At 32.3% G+C, this 20,145-nt stretch overlaps 3 protein-coding genes across 3 annotated transcripts; 1 reads left to right on the forward strand and 2 right to left on the reverse strand.

Moving 5' to 3' along the window:
* Positions 1-5,506: 5,506 nt before the first annotated feature.
* LOC114163680 (UDP-glucosyl transferase 73CC6-like) lies at positions 5,507-6,341 on the reverse strand. The gene is made up of 2 exons (XM_028047974.1): positions 6,281-6,341; positions 5,507-6,153 (listed from the first exon to the last, which is right to left on the reverse strand). Exons 1-2 carry the CDS (start codon positions 6,339-6,341, stop codon positions 5,507-5,509), a joined length of 708 nt encoding a protein of 235 aa, XP_027903775.1.
* A 1,400-nt stretch (positions 6,342-7,741) lies between these two features.
* On the reverse strand, positions 7,742-10,468 carry LOC114195943 (auxin transporter-like protein 3). The gene is made up of 8 exons (XM_028086395.2): positions 10,212-10,468; positions 9,936-10,121; positions 9,733-9,845; positions 9,461-9,644; positions 9,234-9,331; positions 8,809-9,016; positions 8,424-8,681; positions 7,742-8,186 (listed from the first exon to the last, which is right to left on the reverse strand). The coding sequence occupies exons 1-8, from the start codon at positions 10,365-10,367 to the stop codon at positions 7,992-7,994; spliced, it is 1,398 nt and encodes a 465-aa protein (XP_027942196.1). The 5' UTR covers positions 10,368-10,468; the 3' UTR covers positions 7,742-7,991.
* A 6,838-nt stretch (positions 10,469-17,306) lies between these two features.
* Positions 17,307-20,062, forward strand: CCP2 (ubiquitin-fold modifier). The gene is made up of 4 exons (XM_028086721.2): positions 17,307-17,513; positions 17,605-17,702; positions 19,300-19,332; positions 19,834-20,062. Exons 1-4 carry the CDS (start codon positions 17,446-17,448, stop codon positions 19,896-19,898), a joined length of 264 nt encoding a protein of 87 aa, XP_027942522.1. The 5' UTR covers positions 17,307-17,445; the 3' UTR covers positions 19,899-20,062.
* The last annotated feature ends 83 nt before the right edge of the window (positions 20,063-20,145 follow it).

Genomic DNA, 20,145 nt, shown 5'->3' on the forward strand with positions numbered 1-20,145 from the left:
TCAACGTCTGTTATAAATAAATATATTTTTTATTGATATATAAGTCTGTTGACAACTTATATATGTTTTGTTTTTCATTCTGTTATTGCAGAAAAAATATTCATAATGTCTTTATTGTTTGAAAATAATTTAGTATCCTCATTATTTTGTAGCCATTTTTGTTTGTTGATCGACACTTTGCTGTTGGTTATGCACACGAATTAGGCCCACAGTGGCACTTGGTAGATGTAAATGGTATGACCACAACAGTTACCTATAACATAGATTCAGATAACCCAAGGATCACTGAAGGTTGGTTTAATATGAGAAATTTGTATCAAATTCAAAGTGATTCTCACATCCAGTTTCAGTATTTGGGAAATTGTTTATTTCACCTAACAGTGTTTAAAGGTGGATGTACACGAACAAGTTGGACAACATTTATGAACCGTATTACTCATCAAAATACAAGATCTATATTTTCAGTGAAATTGTCAAAGTATCAAAGCAAAACAAGTCACTTGGTATATTCCTTCTTATTTATTATTATGCTTATTACTATAATTAAATTCAAATAATTATGCTAACAATAAACGTTTTAATGATGTAGGATTTGCCATCAAAGTTTGCCAACTTTATTCGGGAGGTCAAGGTAGAAGACGTCTTTCTTATAGGGCCTAAAACTATAGTGAATTGCAAAATACTAATATCCAACAAACAACGAAGTTCAACAAAGATTGGTCAAGGTTGGAGGTTATTTTGTTCTGAAAATGAATTAAAAGAAGGAGATATTGTTGTCTTTCAAGTAGACAATGATTTCATCGAATCAAATGTTGAAGTATTCGTGAATGGTTGTTGTTGTGATTAGATTAACGATAATGTTTTAATGTTAATGAATTATGGTCATTCAACTTTGTTATATGACAATATATTTTTGTACTTCATCAATTATGAATATTGAACTTTGTTATATTACAATATAATTGTTTATAATAAATGGTTTTTGAAATTTTGTTTACAATATATAATTCATGATAATTATTATAAATAATCCCGTGCATTGCACGGGTAAAAAACTAGTATATATATATATATATATATATATATATATATATATATATATATATATATATATATATATATATATATATATATATATATATATATATATATATATATATATATATATATATACTTGATTCTTATTTTTGCGGCAACATTTAATTTTTGGTCATTTCAATAAATTAGGAAGGCTAATATCACACTAACTTTAAAAGATTCGGAGATAATGGATCAGGCTTATTGTTTATAGCTTAGTTTTTTTTTTTTTAAATATTTTTTTTTTCCAAAGATATAAGGTGGGTCCACTCAAACCAAATATTTAGAAGTTGTGTGTGTCGTGAGTGGAGACTAAAACAAAATATATAAAAATTTAAAACATAAAATAATTTAAACTCGACGTATAAATTTAAAGATTAAAAATAAATAAAATAGAGACACCACACCACATGGCAACTGGCTTTAATTTTGACCATTGACCAATTACATATCCATCACTAAGTTTGTGTTTAAAATTGAGAGATAGAAAGTAGGTCCAATCTTGTTTGATTGTATACTGAATTGGAAGCTTTTGGATATCATTTTGCTAGTGTCCACATTATGAACAATTGCGACGTGTGAGTAGTTGCCAAATCATTATAATCATACTCTACCATCATCCTTCATATTAGTACAATTCTTCTTGCCGGTTCGCTTTAGTCAATTTTAAGCGTGAATTCCCACTTATTATCATATCCAAAAAAACAATTATTGTGTTTAATGTCACGCCCATCTGCAAATGCATTATAATCCTCACTTCCATTCTTCAACTAAAAAAGTTTCAGTCATCTCACACACGACAACACACACCTATATAATTCTACTACTTATCAAAATCTCAGTAAAAATGAAAAAGTACACATATTTAAAGTAATAACTCATAAATTTATTAGGATTAAATATGTTTTTTTTCCTTCAAGTTTAAGTAAATTTTGAAACTAGTCTTTCTTTAAAAATTTTGACCAATTTAGTCATTCATCTTTAGAAATGCGTGAATTTAGTCCTTTTAACCAAATTTTGTTAAGTTTATCTGACGTTTCAAGTGCATTTCATGATAATATTTGAATTTTTTACACCATTTGACACGTTTTCGCTTCAATGTTAACTCAAATTGTATTACACTTAGGCGGACTAACAAAACCGCACGGCCAAGCCAGCCTACACATAATCCCGCAAATTGTCAAGTGAGTAACCAGACAGGCGAAAGTACATAGCAGCCTAGGCCGCCTACTTCAGAAAACAAGACGACATCGATTGACCACTCCAGACTTAGAATATTACAGTCAATGTCCCTGGTACCAACAAACATTAACTAAGGGTCTGGGCCAGGCCCAAGCCCATCTAGGGCCCAAGCAATGGCCCAGCCCACAAGAGAGACAGACATAATTAATAACTCTATAAATACACGTGGACCCCAGTAATTAAAGGTACGTTTTCATTAATCCCTTAAGCAAGAGATATGACTTTCTGAGAATCTTTTCGCTGACTTATCGTCGGAGCCCTCTCCGCATGTAACTAAACTGTGTACATCGACAGATGACATATGCAGAGAGGAGGAGCCAACTCGAGAGATTGATGATAGGATTGATATAAGGTGATATTTGTGTCCTTAACATCTCTTATTTGTTTCTGCAGGAACACAAATATTATCATAAGATGTGTTTAAAATATCAAATAAGCTTAACAAAATTCGGTGAGAATGACTAAATCCACGCATTTCTAAAAATGAAGAACTAAATTGGTATAAAGTTTCGAAGAAGGACTAATTCCAAAATTTACTGAAACTTGAAGGATGAAAAACATATTTAACCCAATTTATTATTTTAAGATTTTAGATTAAAGTAATGTTAATCTCTTGAGTGTGGATTGAATTTATGTCTTATTAATATTAATTTTTTTCGTAAAAATTATGATCGACTTAATCTCTATATAAAAAATCGGACAAGTATGTCCCACAACAATGTAAGAGAAAGTTGTAGTTCATGTCTTGTTGGTATTTATTTCATCGATGATCTTCACTCAAATGATCTATCACGTCAAAGGTTTTATTTTTACCTATAATATAAAGGTAGTTAACGCGTGTATCTGATATCGCATCATAATTTGTGTCTGGGTGACAAGGTGAAAATTGGAACCCACGCATGTGTGGCTTGTCTCGCAGTGTTATTTGATATGCTTGGCTTTCATAAACATTTTGATCCCTGTTTGCATCCCAACAACTCCAAACACTGCCAAACCTCTAACCACTAGTCTTTGGATGCTAGTGTTTATCGTTGCCAAACCAATGTTGAGTAAGCTTTAATTGAAGCAGTTAATATTAGAAAACTCTTTTTACTTCTCAAATTTATATATTTCTTTTATTATTAATTACCTTCTAGGAAAATAAATATTTATTTTCATCATGCATGATGTTTTAACTTCCTTGGTTGAGGTGTGCTATCTTTTTTGTGACCCTGTTCTTAACTTTCTTTCTGGTTTCTATCCACATCTTGATCATGTTATATGGAACCATCTTTTTCTTTTTTGAAGTGGCTTTCATTGTTGGCACTTAAGGAATAGGGACCAGCCATTTGACATTAGTTTGATTAGATGTGTGGTCAAAAGCAAACACCAACTCTAGAATCACCACATTCAATGATCCCTTTCTGTGAGGCCACACCAAAAATAATTAAAACATTCTGTGAGAACTACGTCACAGTTCTTGACTTCAAAAGTTCATCGTCCCAAAATGTGAACTTCTGCTTATCCCCACCATTCATCCTTCTTTTTTCTCAAACTATGCTCATCTAAAAAAAATAAAATTCTTAAAATTTAGTTGTCAAAATATCATTATTCATTTTTATTATACAACCAAATTTTCTGTGTTTCTCATTCTCCTCTTATACTCATAGTCATAGTCTTAAGCATGTAAAATACATTTATTCTACATTTTATTGGAAGAGGACGACCTTTGATTCAAACACTTTCATTAAAAAAAAATTAACAACTGTTAATAAAAAAAATTATGTACCATAATTTAAGCTATAATTTTAATCTAACTTAATTTATATTTTTCTTTCAAATGATATCAAACAAATGGACTTCTAGAAAAAGGACATTTCAGAAAATTTTAGTTTTAAGAATTTTTTTAACTTTTTTTTATCTCTTCCTAAGAATACACTATCTCGTATAAACTTTAATTTAAAAAAAAAAAAAAACTTAAATTTTAGGAAGTATAAATTTATTAAATAGTTTCCGCTTTAGATTATGAAGAAGGCTTTTAGAACCTAGAAAAATCCGACTGAACAGTCCTAAGCTAAGGTGAAGACTCGGATTTGAAAGGCAAAATATAGCAGTGCATGTGGATGAGGTTGCTATCTACTTTTATTCACGTTGTGCCCATTCACTCTTCATCATCATAGATAACTTTATGCGCAAAACCAAGGACGATATGGGAGGCCCACAATGAGTTGGGCCCATTGCCTTTATACCTAGGCCCATTCGGTTCGTTTCCGTTACATCAGGTAAACTTTTGACTTGATTACACATATAACGTTATTCTTATTTTTATAATTAATGTGAAATTTATAACAAAAAACATGTTTCAAAAAGTTATTATATTTTTCTATTATCATTTCAATTAAATATTTTTATTTTTTTAACCCAAATTCTCAAAATTTTCAATTTTACTAATAAATTGTATAAAAATATTTATTAGCTATACTTAATATTTATTAAAATTATTTATACTAAAATATTAATTATAATTACAAATTAATATTAACAATATTATTATAGTTTTTCATAATTATTATGATTAACATATTGTTTTAAAAAAATTATAATAATAATATATTATTACAATAGATTGTATTATTATAGTTAGTTACAATAATTATAATTGCTATTAAAAAGATATTATCAATATTTACTATTAACTTTTCACGTAGGTTAAATCATTCTTAAATAGAAAAAGTTATATTTTAACTATTAATTATAATTTTTTATCTAGTAATAACACTAGTGCAATTTCATGTTTAGACAGCGTCTTATATGCCTCGGTTCTCCCGCAAACGAGGCAGATAGAGACGCGGTGACATTTTTGTGATTTTAAACAACTTTTATGCCTCGGTTTACAAAAGAACCGAGGCCTATGAGTGTTTATGCCTCGGTTATAATTTCAACCGAGGCAGTAATGCTGTCAAAAAATTCCAACCTTCCCGCTTTTTTGAAATTCAAAAATAATGACGCAGTTTTATGCCTCGGGTTCCACTCAACCGAGGCCTATTCAGGTTTATGCCTCGGTTTCGAATTAACCGAGGCAGTAAAGCCAATTAGGTTTAAAAACCCCAAATCGCAACACTGTTCCTGCGTCTTATTCATTCGAAAAAAAAGGGTAGCTGCTGGTTCAGAGAATCCAGGTCGCGCCACCACTGATTTTGCTCCTCCATCACGATGACTCCATGATTGTCCTCTTCATCTTTGAGAAGAGACTCCGTGAGCGCTGCGAAACCCTAATGTTGTGAAACCCAACGAGGGTTTCACCGGTAAAGTGAGAGGGTGAGGGAGACCGGGAATCTGGTACGGCGCGAAATCGAAGAGAAAGGCTTCGGGGGTGGGTTTTAATGGCCTGGATCATACACATGTCGAAGATGGGTATAGGGTTGAAGACGAGCCTCGGGATTTGAAAAGTCTTGGATAGGTCCTTGCTCCAGGTGAAGAGGATGTCGGGGATGAAGACATTGGGATGAGACTCTTTCAGGACAGCTTCGATCTGAGGCTGGATGAAGTGCGCTGCCATGTGGATTTTTGCGGCGGTGGTGCTCATGGTGGTTGAAACCAGATTTTCCACAGCTTCCGGTAGACCCACACGGGTGTTGGGGAATTTGATGAGGTGGACGCAGATGTGGTGGTCGAAGGCTATGTCGTCGTCGATGGTTTTCTGAAAGAGTTCGGCGTTGCCGGGAGTGGTGACGATTGTTACGTGCTGTTCACGTGAGGCGACCAAGCGTGAGAGCTGAACCAGTGAGATTTGATGGGGGCGTGCGGTGGCAGATTGGAGTTGTGGTGGTTTGAAGGGGAAAGGAGAAGAGGCTACTGGAAGAAAAAGTTTTATTTTTTTAATTAGGTTTACCCATTAGGCCTCGGTTATGAGAAAACCGAGGCAGTAAATATTAAATATGCCTCGGGTTTGTAACCGAGACATAAAGTACTACCTTTTTACCTCGGTCGTATATGCCTCGGTTGTGGACCCGAAGCCAAAAGCTGGAAATAACCGCTGTCATTTCCCTTCCCTGCACTAATGTAAACACTCAATCCATCCAAATCTTTACTGGAAAATTGTTGAAATGAAAATTGTTATAGGTACAGTATCAGTTATTCTATGACAGAGATTACAAGGTTAAATTTAGAATCATGACTATTATAAGTTATAATTTTTTATCTAACAGTGAACCTCAATTCAATACTAAAACACTTATTATTATTGTTATTGTTAATTTATTATAACTGATAAATAAATATTTTTTTAAATAATACTTTTGAAAATTTTTAATATTTTGACTTGTATATAATGCTAAGAAATAAATTAAAAATAAATAAATAAAAAGTAGAAGAGATAAAAAGACAAGAGAAGAGAAGACATAATTCAATAAGCATCGTCAAAGTTTATTATGTCAAATGATAGCATATTAATAGTTTTTACCTCAATATATAGCCCAATATGTTATTCACAACATAAATGAAAGTACCACGCTATTATTTGTATTATCTTTTATGTATGTATAGATAGATAATGACAAGAAAATATGTGTGAAATTTTTCGTGAATTTTACTAGTGACATTTTATTGACTGTAAATTTTCCCACATATTTTCTTTAATTTGTAGTTATCCCTATGAAGAAAATCTCATGAGTTCACGCAATCAATGTATATATATACCCCTGTAAAGTGCTGAAAAGAAGAAGACAATAACTAGTTGGTAAACTTAGAAACTGCTCTTTGGTCATTATGTTTGTCATTTGGCATAGCACACAAAGAACATATACATCAAATTAGGCAAAATCCAATTTGAGTTTAAGTGATAGGTGCCCTAATAATACTGTTGATGCATAATGATAGGTATGATGGAATAGTTTGTGGTCCATCATGTACTATTTACAAGATTTTGCATTTTAGATGCCTAATATTTTTCTCTCATTTCACCTTTCACGACACTAGCTACCTACCCAATCAAAATTCCAAGATAAAGCACCTTTTCCATTTTGCAAGCAAAGGGTTTCACAAAAGCTATTCCGAGATTATAGGATGAGATGAGATGATACATTCGCACCGTAATCACCTCATCATATATGCATGCAATTTCCATTTATGTCTTGTCCTTCTGGATCCTTAACAAAACCTCAAAGTAGGTGTCTTTTTTTTCATTAATAGATAAGAAATACTTGTGAAATATATCAAACAGGTAGGTTCTGATAGATAGCCATGGCTATGGATTGATTGCTTGTGATGTATAAACTGAATCTAACAGGTTTTAAATGAAAAAAGTAAACTTCACATTTTTCCCATCAATCTTTTCCTTTGAAAACGAAAACAGGAAAAGTTGGTTTGGAGTGGTTTATTTGTTTTAGTTCATTGTAGCTACGTAGATAGGGACACAAATGAAGTGTAGCATATGGGACGGTAGTTGCAGAACAAGAAATGATTAATCAGCACACGAAATTCTATCTGTAAGTTCGTATAGGGGGTGGCCGTGATGTGCCATCGCACCTTTAGCTGACACAATCAAAAGACTTGGCTTCTTACAATAAAAAAATAAAATAAAGGGGAATAATTGGAATAAAAGAAAAAAAGGTACAAATTAAAAGCCAATCTCTTTACACGCATGTATCATCTCTCAAAGTATCACAAGAAACTAGAGGAACTACTTATACTTATTAAGCCTTGTGAGAGGGACACTGATAGCACTTTGCAAATAGCCCAAACGTGTCAATCTGGTGTACGAAGTTAATCATGCTCGCCCATCCTCCCAACCCAAATCCTACCACCAAAACCCACACCACCACAAACACATTCATGGAGTACGATCCTACCCAACCTCCTAACCTTGATGGTGGTCTCTCCACAGCATTCTGTTAACAAACAAATTCAAACAAAAATCATTACTTTATACATAATTAGTCTAATCAGGTTAAGAAGTAAACTTTAAATCTGACTTAATCTTACAAAACTGGAAAAAGGTTTTATTCATTTACTTGAACTGATCTCTGATCGATACGAGATTTATAACAAAGTAAAACATTGGATGATGCAGCATATATATGAATTTAAGAAGTAATGACTTATAGGTGAGTGAGTGAATGTCTAACCTCCCTAGCTGGTGCTGAAGCAAAGGTCATCATGTGAGCCAAGGCAGGAATTATGTAAACAGTGAAGCTGACAAGAAGAGATCCAACAGTTGAGTTAATGGGACCAAAGAAAGGGAATATGATTGCCAGGAACCATATTGGAATCACTACAGGAAGTCTAGCCAACGCCCTTTTGAACAAACTCTTGGTCTCATGCACCCCAATGAATTTCTCCCACACAAAGTATAAAGGAGTGCAAGCAAATCCAAAAGTTATGAACTGCAAGAGTAAATCAAGCATAATCACTCTGTGCAAAACTTACTGAAACAACACAACTTTTTGAGGTAAAATAAGCTCTTATAAATGTTTTTAAGTTTGGAATTGAAAGATGTTAAACAAGTATAACCTGATGAATGAGCATGAGAATGACAGCAGTGTCTCTGAAACCTGTCTTTGGGAGCAATGAGAGGGCATTAGAATGGGTAAGAAGCTGATCCCCAAATGCCCAGTAAACTGCAGCTGCTGATGGCAATGTTAGGGTCAGCACATATAGGGTTGCGATCAGATATATCATCTTAAACTTCTGTGGCTTCCACATTGCATGCATAATTTCCCTACAATATATAAATGTTTGTCAGAATCATATGCACATATACACATATCCCATGAAGTTATACAATTTTTTTTCTGACAATATACTCATTTTAAATCCCAATACGAGTTAAAAGTTAAAAGCAAGGACAAGGTTTATTCACTAACATCATGCTACTTTTTACTAGAAGAAACCCTTAAATCATAACAAAAAATTTGATTTAGTTTTCGAGTCCTTACACTGTAACAGCATGTCCACCGAAAGTATAGAGAATGTTGGTAGCCCCAGTGAAGTAGAGAACCAATTTGGTTGGCCCCGAGTGTGTCACCCCCTCGATCTTCAGAAACATTATATATACATAATATTAATCGAAGAACACAGATATCTGACAACAATAATATATGACATGCATTCATTATATAATTTGTTTTATGCTGGTGATGATGCTATAAATAGAGTCCTTTACCTGACCGTTGGTAAGGGAAGCTATGGTCATATACCATGCAGTATAAGTGGTCATCATGAGGCCTAAGAATGACCAGATTCTGTAATTGTGGAAAGAAGGGATGAACACAGTTGTTGCACAGCATGCGCCAAAGATGTAAGTCCAAGTTCTCTTGTCCAGATTGTCGTTTATGTAGTATATGTTGCTGAAAAATTTTATGTATATATGTAATTTTTGAGTTGATAATGTACACATGAAGATCATATATATTCAAAACCATGATCTATTCCTACCTTGCGCAAGCAATTAGTTGAATCACTGATCCAAACAGAAGGAAAGTGCAGTTGAAAAAAAGACCAAGATTCCTCCAGTGTTTTCCCAGAAGTCCATCTAGCACTTCAAACCACTGGAAACGATCAAAAGAATCAAAGATTAGAAGAATCTAAAGTAAACTACTAAATTGATTCATTAAAAGGGATATAGAGAGTATAATAACCTGAATAACATGGTTTCTGAAATCAACTTTTTCTCTCTCCTTTCTGGTTCGGTACTCAACATAAAGGACACTGATAAGGTAAGCAGTCCAGCTTCCCATGAGTCCATAGAAAAGCTGAAATATGATTCCAGATAGCATCCCCAGTTGTGAAAAGGAATATGGTAGTGTGAGTAGTACTTGTGCAACCTAAATGAAATCCAAAAAAACATGAAAATGATGAGATTCTGGTGATGAATAGGAAAAACACAAGTGGTGAATGATTTTGAGAGAAAGTGCCTGATTAGAAGCACAGCTAAACCATGCATCATAGACAGAGCCACCGTGCCAAAAGAGCTTAGATAGTTTTCCAGTTGTGGACTTAGAACCTTCCTCTTCCCTCTCCATTTCTAGGTAATTCCCTGCAACAACAGTCTCAACCTTCTCAGAAGCCATTGTTATCTCCCTTCAAGTGTTGTGGGGAAGAGAAGTTCTTGTTGTTCTAATTCACTCTTTCACATTCTTGTGTGGCTTCCCTTTCCTTATATAAACTTTTTCGTCAGCAAGGTACTGAATGTGAATGAACTTTGGTGGGGACCTTGCTTAGTTCACATGTAATCACCCTTTTCCCTTAATAATTCTCTCTCACCAATTGCCTTTATGAAGGTTCAACTTCATCATCAGTTTTTGTAGGCTCTGATGGGCCATGGCTAGCTGCAGTGCACGAGCGGCTGGCCCACCGTTGCTCTATTCTTTTCTCTAATCTCAGAGATCGGCTAGCCCATGCACATTCGTTCATCATGAGTGTAGAGATAAAAGCAATAAAAAGATGCAGAAGGGGATTACAAAAGTTTCTACTGGGTGAGTGTTGAAGATGGAATGAATCATTACTCTCTCGAGGGGCTTAGTGCTAATCATGATTAGTACCACACGTGTTCCAGTTGGCTTTACCAAAAGAAAATTCTATCATTATAACCCCACCTCTCCTTTTCATTTTCACTTTTTTCGTTACTCATCAGCTATGCTAGATTTTATAAATGTTATGCACACTTGGGCCATTGCAAGACCCATATCTTCCTAGTATCTTGCATTTGCATAGATCAAAATTCTCTCTATTCAAAATTTTCCATTGTTAATTTTGAGTACTTCGACAATAGAGTTCCCAATGAATATCAGGTTTTACTTTAGGTGCATCACTATGAAGTTTTGACATTTATTTACATCAAGGTTTTAGTTCATTAATGAGTAAGATATGCTTCTAATTTTGAGGTATTTGGTATGACATCCTTATCTTCTAGTCAAAAAGTGGTGCAAAAAAGGAAAATGAAAAGAGGAAAGTATCTTGAGATGGGCGTTATATCAGATTTGATTAATATATAGTTTCCAGGATGGCCCAACACCTACCAACCCATTAGGCCCAGTACCAGAGAACTGTTGGATTATTATTGGATGAACTAAAAACTCGGACCTTTTTTCTTTTCTTTCTTCTCATTGTTAAAAGTTGGAAACGTACATGATTTCTCGAAGTGGGTTAATTAACTTTATTTCCGGCAATGATTTATGTCAAAGATTTTGCCAGTGATATTTCCATGGCAGGAAAAGTTAACAGGTGTCATCAAAATAAAATGTTAGTCATTGATTTATTTCATAAAAAAGTTAGGCGAATTATATGCAAACTATGAAGACTAGACACATTTTATTTTATAAACGGAATCAGACACCGACACATATATGATATGTGTAGAAAACATACCGACACATATATGATATGTGTAGAAAACATACATGTATAAGTAAAGTGTTTGATTTGAACGACATTTTTTGACTCTAATAAAATGTTAATAAGTAAAAATCTAATATTTTTTAAAAAACTCATAAACTTGTAAATTTATGATATAAGTTTCTATTATGATTATAGAAATAAGGAACAAATCTTATATAATCAGTACTTTTCTATTGAGGAGAGATGAGAACGAGCGTGGGAATGAAGATACAGAAGATTAGTCGGATTAATGAGGTGATTCAGTGTTGGGTTGTTTTGACTGGGGTTAGCCATGGTCGATCAACAAAAAAAAAACGAAGAAAACAAATGTGCGAAAGAGAAGAGGGATTTTAGCAATCTAATACAATATTAGAGTTTCTGATAATAGAATGCAATTCTTCATTGATCAACTCAGTTTTACAATGAATAAGAACTTAGCATATAAAGGCTAAGTTTGTAAAGCAAAAGAAAAAGAAAAAGAAAACGTGTAATAGTGCAACTGTTTTTACAACAGAACTAACTAAGCAAGAGTTTATACAACAAAATCAACTAACTCTTGAGTTATCTTTAATATTTTCTATTTTTTTATATTAGGTAGATAGATTAAATTTACTTTTGTATTAGGTGACAATGTATTTAGATTATTATATTTGACTAATTTTTTTATAGATGATTTTGAGGATATAAATACATAATAATTTACTATATAAATTTGTGTCCCTGTATCTCATATTTTGGAGACTACTCGTGTCGAAGTGTAAATGTTCGTGTAGTGTCCGATGTCCATGATACATAAGTTGCAAGTATAGAAGCAAAAAATTAAAATAATATACGGTCAATGTTAACATTTAAGATTTAAGGTTTAGAGTTTAGGGTATCGATCTAAAATAATAAATTTGATTTATAATTTTGTAATGCTTAATAATAATAGTAAAAATTAGGGTTTTAGATGGCAAGTTGGAGGCTTGGAGTAGTTCAATGGACTTGTCGGTTGCATATTAAGGCCATAACTGCTAAATAAACCGAAAAATAAAAAAGTGAGTTCAGAATAAACTATTCAGCAAAAAGCTTTAGTAGCTCATAATGCAGTGACAGTAAGTTTCCCAGCCTACATTGGCAATGATTGAATTTTATGAGGAAATGGTTGCCAGTGCCTTTGATCATGAAAACCATGAGTCACACTTTGTTTGATACGCTTACGCTTGATGGTAAGGAATAAAGTTAAAAGAATGATGTTTATTTAGGATTATATAAAATGAAGCAATGATAAAAGATTGGGGAAGGTGGTTAATTTGCAGAGAGTGAAACTTGATTTTGATGGTGGTGATGGTGATGGTGACGGTGATGACATTGATGATTACTTTAAAGAGAGGAAATAAATAGTTAGGTTGTTAACCCCACCTTGCATGAGGAGAAGGTCACTGCACACTGTTTCTTTATTTTCTGACTCGGATTACATCGATTGCACGATGAGGGACCAATAAACAAACCAAAAGCTTCAAAAGCCTGGGAACCAAACACCCTCTTTGACTTTGCTACTTGCTCTACACACATCAACTTTTCCCCTTTTCTAAATTTTATGTTATCATTATCATCATCATCAATCACATTTTCATTTTCTTTTTTTGCTTTCTCTTCATAGGACGTGGGAAAAAAAGCCGTGCCTGGTGCCACTAAGTACTCAATGATAACATTAATTACTGTGTTGAACTGTTAAACCGGATTATCTTTATGCTAAGCATTGAGATCAGAAAAGTGTTGCATGGGTTCATCGATTCTCAGTGTTAGTTAAGACATGGACATTGCTGAGTACAGCATGCAGCGTTGTTGTCAGATCCAAAGAGAAGAAGTGCGTGTACGGGAATTCACCGATACAACTGAACGAGAGATTTGTTCAAAGATATTGTCCATACTTTTTTTATTTAATCAACATCTTTAAAAGAAGATATTAGTTTCTTTCATTTATAATAATTTAACGTATAAATATATTTATACCACAAACACGTGCACAATAATATCAGGTAAAAATAAAAAATTAATAATATACAAAAAAATCATAAATTCATGAATTTAAGATTTTAAATTGAATATAATATTGATTTTTTATATGAATTCACCGTTAATTAGTTATATAAATTGTTCATAAGTGCGATATAAAGTAGTTCTTGTATAAAAAATGTTTTAAGCAGATATATTTTACTGTAAACAATGGTAATATACTAATTATGTTTTTTAATAAATTATTTGTGTCTTAATTTATTAATTTGAGTGTTTTAGATTTAATTTCAAGAAAAGATTTAATTTTGTCTTGTAATTATCACCTACGAGGGATTGAGGTTGAGACACTAGAATGAACTGGAAGTGAGTGCTATTATGAAAAGGAGAAGGGATATAAGTTTTTGAAGGTAAAAAGAATAACTATGCTAGAATCCAACCGGGAACAATCAAGCAAAGGATGGCCTAAACAAAAATGTGTTTTATACCATAGTGGTCAAAGTTTACCTGTCAAGTAAATAATGGTAAAAAGTTTAAAACTTATCTATGGTAATGGATTCAATCTATTTAATAAAATATAATTCATCTTAGATCAATTAAATTTGAATTTTTTTTCAATCAAATTTAATTAGATTGAATTTATTTTGTCTAGTGCAATTGATATAATATACATGACTATTAAGTTTATTAAACAAATATTGGATTGATTTAGCTCAACTTAGATTCAGGCTAACTCGTGTTGATCCAAGTCTAGTTCACTCAGTTTAACGTGGATTTGGATTGTCTCACTTCAACATTGGTCACAACTAATTTGAACTTTTATCCAAATTAACTTGATTTAATATAGTCTTGTGCCAATTAGGCTTGGGCCAACTTGGCACAACCAACTCTGCTCAATCTTGGCTTGAACTAACTCATTTTGACCTTTAGCTCACTTGGTTCGTTTCAATCTCTAGGCTCAACCTTCGATACGGGATAACTCAACTTGATTTTTCAACCTGCATTGACTTCATTTGATTTTTCAATCAAGCCAACTTGGCATAAATTTTTGATTTGCACAAACTCGGCTCAACCTTCGAAATAACTCGACTCGACCTTAAGCTTATGCAGACTTATCTCAACCTTCAATTTGTGCCGACTTAGCTTGATTTTTTAGCCCAGCCTAACTTAACTCAATTCTTCAACTCAAGCTAACTTTGTTTGACCTTTCGATCTAAGCTGACTCGACTCTATTAAACGGATTTGGCTAAACTTTCGTCTTAGGTCAACCTGACTAAACCTTCGGTCCAAACTGATTTTATTCGACTTTGAATACAAACCAACTTGACTTGACTTTATCCTTAACCGTCTTGCCTAGACTTAGACGCATCTAGATTTTGAGTTTTCAAAATCTAAAAAATATCTAATCCTAATCAAATTAAGTGAATTGAACTTAAAATTCCAAATATATAGATTTAGATTTGTTATAAATTTATTGAAATAAACCTATTTTAGATTACTGTGAATTGAATTTCACAATTTAAATTTTTTGTCCATCTTATTATCTATCTTAATAATTTACATATAAAATTACACCTCTATAAAGAAACATGAGATAGATAATTGAAGAGAGAAAACAACGTACATTGAAGACGAATAACTGAGTTGAGAGATCAAACACTAGATAAAAAAAAAAAGGATGAACATCTAAATTGTCCAACAACGTCATTAACTAACTGACATGTTTAATAAAAAAACCTATAATAAGTTAAGAACTACATGATAAGAAATGTTAGTCTATTAATAATATAACCGTGCTTTTCGACAAAAAGATGTTAATTCGATTATGACTTTCTCTTTTTCTGTTGGATATTTGTTTTCTCAAATCATTCTCCATTCCGTTTTTTTATTCACTAATCATTATGTATTTGTATTTGTTTTCTGATTCACTAACTAAAGTTTGCACCCTATTACTAAGAACTGAAAAATACTACATTATAGTATTAACATTTCTAGTAATTATTACAATAGAAAAAGAGAAAATAAAAAGGAAATAAAACCAACTGAAAGAGGATCATATTTTTGTGGATCTACGTAATAATAGATTTTTTTTTGTGTTATTATTTGTCCAATATTTTACATAATAATGATATATATATATATATATATATTACTAGTTAATTTTTTTTCTTTTGTATCTTTTTCTTTATTATTGTATAATTTACTGTATACCTGGCATTTTGCATGGTAGAGGACTCTCTTTTAGATGTCAAAATTTAATCTACAAATAAAAAACTTTTTTTTTGTATTTGCCCAAGTCATTTGTTCTTTGGAGAAGGATTCATTGACTACTGCAATTTGACTACTACATTATTTTTTGGCGTGGAAATTCAATTTTATTATTTTTTTTATTTGCAAAAGTGGGAATAGCACTTTTGAGAAAGGGAAAAAGTTAGTGAAAGGGGAAATTAGAGAGTGGAAAGAGTGGCACCTGAGTAATGTAGCAGTCAAATTGCAGTAGTCAATAAATCATTATCCTTTTTCTTTACCATTCAATTTATCCAAATAAATGAAAATGTTTTTTTTAATTCAATTTAAACGGTACAAATTTTTACTTAATGTTTTCTCATTTATTTATTTTGTATGTATGTACTTTTCTTTTTCTTTTCATATCTAAACAAAGGGTAAATGTAAAAAGGTTATTTCCTAATAAAATAAATAAATAAACACGTCTTTTTTTTTGTAGACGTATCCCCCTTCATGTGTTTGTGGCTTTGGCAAGTACGTAGTTATGCATAGGTGTGTGTAGTAAAATCAGAACTTACCGCATTGCGACTTGGCTAATTGGGTTTGGGCCCTTAACTTGGTCCATAATAAAATAACAATTATATTCTTTGTTATCAAGAGTAATATAATTTGTATACGTTTTTTTTTTCATTTCAATTAATTATTATATTAAAATATTTTTTATTTTTCTCAATAAGCTACTTCTTTTAATCAACAGTCAATAATATGCATATTGGTAAACGAATAGGTACTTGCAAATTGCTACTAATTTTTTTTAGTGATTAGATTTTTTCTAAAATATAAAATACATGTATTTTATTAATAAAATAATATATAAATTATGTAATTTATTTGATTTTAAAAATTGTGTGAATATATTAATACGAAAATAATTGAAAAGCACAATATAATCACTGTATAAAGTTGCCAAATGACTTAAAATGTTATATTGAAAATTAAATTATAATTACTGTATAAATTTACACATCTTAGATGATGACTTGTTACTGTTTATTTTAAAGAAAGTATCGTTATTCTTAGTATTTATTTAATTGCTAATATTTATGTCCTACGAATAGAAAATATTTTATTTATATTTTAAATATGTAAATATTGAACTAAGTATTGATCACTAATTATTACAAAATTGTTAATTTAAGGAAAAAAAAAGGAAAACCTATTTGATTATAACGAGAAACAAAAGGAACTACCTTGTATCTTTATTGAAAATAAAGTAATTCATATATCTTTTTCTGTCTCTCTTTAAGAATATTCAAAAAACGCAATAAATTATTTTCAAAATATATGAAAATTATTCTCAAATTGGGGTAATTGAAAATGCAATAACTGTGTCAAAAAATAAAAATAAAAAACGTTTTTCTTTTTAAGAATGGCTTCTCTCAGGTACGTCGTTCTGAACGAAACGACAAGTGCGTGAAAACTACGCTGAATACAATCAAAAGAGTGAAGGAGGGTGTTGTTGGTACAGGGGAATTTATCGGAAGTGGGAAAATGGCGGGCGGTGGAAAGGTTTCCTTCAAAGTCACACTGACCTCCGATCCAAAGCTACCCTTCAAAGTGTATGTATCTATGTCTCATTCAATTCTCAATTCTCAACATTTTCCCCAAATTTCCTATTTCCCTAATTACGATTTTCTTTGTTTCTTTCAGGTTTAGCGTTCCTGAGGCTGCACCTTTTACTGCAGTTCTCAAATTTGCCGCGGAAGAATTCAAAGTCCCGCCCCAGACCAGCGCTATCATCACCAACGGTAATTAATTATCTTGTGTCAGATCGATTTTTTTTTATTAGTCAGTGATGTCGATGTTTCCAGTTTTAGGATATTTAGCGTTTCATGCGAATTGAAAATCATGCTTTGGTTGTGCAAAAATGAAAAATTGAATACATGGCAGATTCCTTTTGATAATTGCTTTTCCTTCCTTATAGCTGTTTCAGCCTTTGGGGAATTACAAAACTTTGCCACAGCTGCACCTGTTTTTGGGTTAAGAAAGTACTGTTTGTTTTGGTTAACTATTTTTGTATGTGTTTGTGTCACATTCTATGTTAGCTTTATGATTTTGTGGGCGGCTTCAAGCTATCAAACATGCTAAATCACTTCATTCCCATGTAATAAAACTTAGCCTTTTCAATAACGTTTTTCTCCTCAACAACATGATCTCTGTCTACGCAAAATGCTCCCATTTTGACGACGCACGAACCCAATCGGTTCTTCTTGTACTCAGCGGTTCTCAAGGCATGTGGAGTGTGAATCGGGCAAGTTGGTTCGCCGACGTGTATATCAGGCGAGGTTAGAGTGTGACACTGTTCTGATGAATGCCCTCTTGGTCATGTACGTCAAATGTATAAGCTTGGGTGATGCAAAACGAGTTTTCTACGACATGCCGTGTAAAAATTCTACTTCGTGGAATACCCTCATTCTCGGGCATGCCAAGCGGGGCTTTATGAAGGATGCGTTGGATCTGTTTGATCAAAGGCCAGAACCAGACATTGTGAATTATGTATTTACTGAATGAGACATCACTTTGAATGCAGCTGAAAATGCTATTATAACTATTAGATTAATGAAAATTTTCTACATCTCAGCTCCAAAATATTGTCCACATTCCTTACCTTGTTTTCTTCACTCTTGAAGGTGTTGTCTCCTTCGCGGGCTAAGTAGTGTCTGGATTATAGTTTCATGTAGACTAATTACAGTTATTTAGGGCATTTTGTAACTAATAAATCCTTTGAAATTTGTGATCTTACGAGGTAATTTATAATCTGTGTAATAATTTAACTTTTGGTGTTGTAATTTGATTAGTACCCCCTTGATATTTTTGTTGTTGTTTATTTCAATTTGAATTTATTGAAAATTGTAGTCTTTAGGTTTTATCATATCCTCAACTACTTAAGTTGGCATAAACAAATTCAATTTTAACGTAATTCACATTGGCAACATATTGACAAGATATCTGATCTTATTATCTTCGATCAACTCAGCTGTTTGTCCTCTTAGATCTTGAACTGCAGTGCAAATGCGATCTTTCCCCTTCTAAAAAAATAAGAAGTTCAATTGATTGAGATTTAATTGGGCTTGTTGACAAATTAGTTATTTGAGTTGACTTGGTGAGCCCATCATATGTTGTGAATTTGTTGCCGTTTGCTGTTGCATTAGTAAGAGTGTAATAGTGTTCATTAAGTATATTTTTTTAACTAGTTACATTAATAAAAGGACAGAAGAACTACGAATTTAAGAGTATTTTTTGTTATATTATTGGCTGTCAACCTTTCACTTTGATAGCCTATCGTATTTTTGTAATATTCATCTTAAATTTGCCACTCATATTCCTTCCTTTGAATGCATGCAGATGGTGTTGGCATAAATCCCCAGCAGAGCGCAGGTAAAGCAAATACTTTATCATCTGTCTTTAACTTACCACTGTTTTTGAAGAATCTTCGCATTTTCCTAGAAATGTTTTACCGCTAAAATTTTCTCCTTAAAAAGTGACTGCACGAGGATAAATAAAACAATGGGTCGGTTGTTAAAACTTGTTTTTAGAAAAAAGTGTTTTTTTAATAAAGTAATCACTTATTATGATTTTTAACATATTTGGATGAACTTATTTGAAAAAGCGGACTTATTTACTTTTAATTAAAAAGTACTTTTTTGTTACTATGTAACAGTCATTTAAAAATAAAGTACTTTTTACAATTATTGTGGTTAAATTTAATTATATACATGAAATGGTTATGTTGCGGTTTCTTAATTCACATTTTTTGTAGTTGCAATCACTGGTTCCTGTAGAAAGTTTACACTTATAACATTGAATGAAGTTATATTATATATAGGTTTATGGTAGTTGGTATCTTTGATTGACTTGCTTATATATTCATCTCTTCAGGCAATGTCTTCCTTAAGCATGGTTCAGAATTGCGTCTGATTCCGCGTGATAGGGTGGGTGCCTGATGTTACGGGATGTGAGTGGATATTTATCCTTCTCGCTAAATACATGAACTGTTGTAGCTTCATAGTAATCAATAAATACCGTTGTTACTGATTCTATAACTTGAGACCAGAGGTGTCTTCATCAAGTTTTTTCTTTTTTATGTGATGATATAATTTTGAGGAAATGATGTCATCTTCTATAGTTTCCCCGATGAAAGAAGCATAGCAAAGATGTTAAAATTGAGATAAATCATGTCCATGTCGTGCA

This window comes from Vigna unguiculata, chromosome 9 (assembly GCF_037176805.1).
Source record: "Vigna unguiculata cultivar grain cowpea cultivar isolate G323 ecotype 2 chromosome 9, ASM3717680v1, whole genome shotgun sequence".
NCBI lineage: Eukaryota > Viridiplantae > Streptophyta > Magnoliopsida > Fabales > Fabaceae > Vigna > Vigna unguiculata.

What these genes read in the sequence shown, in the direction of transcription:
- CCP2 (XM_028086721.2), top strand. Translation starts at nt 17,446, where the DNA reads ATGGCGGGCGGTGGAAAGGTTTCCTTCAAAGTCACACTGACCTCCGAT. An exon ending in CCAAAGCTACCCTTCAAAGT is followed by an intron (nt 17,514 to 17,604) that starts GTATGTATCTAT and finishes TGTTTCTTTCAG; the next exon opens with GTTTAGCGTTCCTGAGGCTG. An exon ending in AAATCCCCAGCAGAGCGCAG is followed by an intron (nt 19,333 to 19,833) that starts GTAAAGCAAATA and finishes TCATCTCTTCAG; the next exon opens with GCAATGTCTTCCTTAAGCAT.
- LOC114195943 (XM_028086395.2), bottom strand. Translation starts at nt 10,367, where the DNA reads ATGGCTTCTGAGAAGGTTGAGACTGTTGTTGCAGGGAATTACCTAGAA. An exon ending in TTAGCTGTGCTTCTAATCAG is followed by an intron (nt 10,122 to 10,211) that starts GCACTTTCTCTC and finishes GATTTCATTTAG; the next exon opens with GTTGCACAAGTACTACTCAC. An exon ending in CTTCCCTTACCAACGGTCAG is followed by an intron (nt 9,332 to 9,460) that starts GTAAAGGACTCT and finishes ATGTTTCTGAAG; the next exon opens with ATCGAGGGGGTGACACACTC.
- LOC114163680 (XM_028047974.1), bottom strand. Translation starts at nt 6,341, where the DNA reads ATGACAGCGGTTATTTCCAGCTTTTGGCTTCGGGTCCACAACCGAGGC. An exon ending in CCGAGGCATATACGACCGAG is followed by an intron (nt 6,154 to 6,280) that starts GTAAAAAGGTAG and finishes TTTTTCTTCCAG; the next exon opens with TAGCCTCTTCTCCTTTCCCC.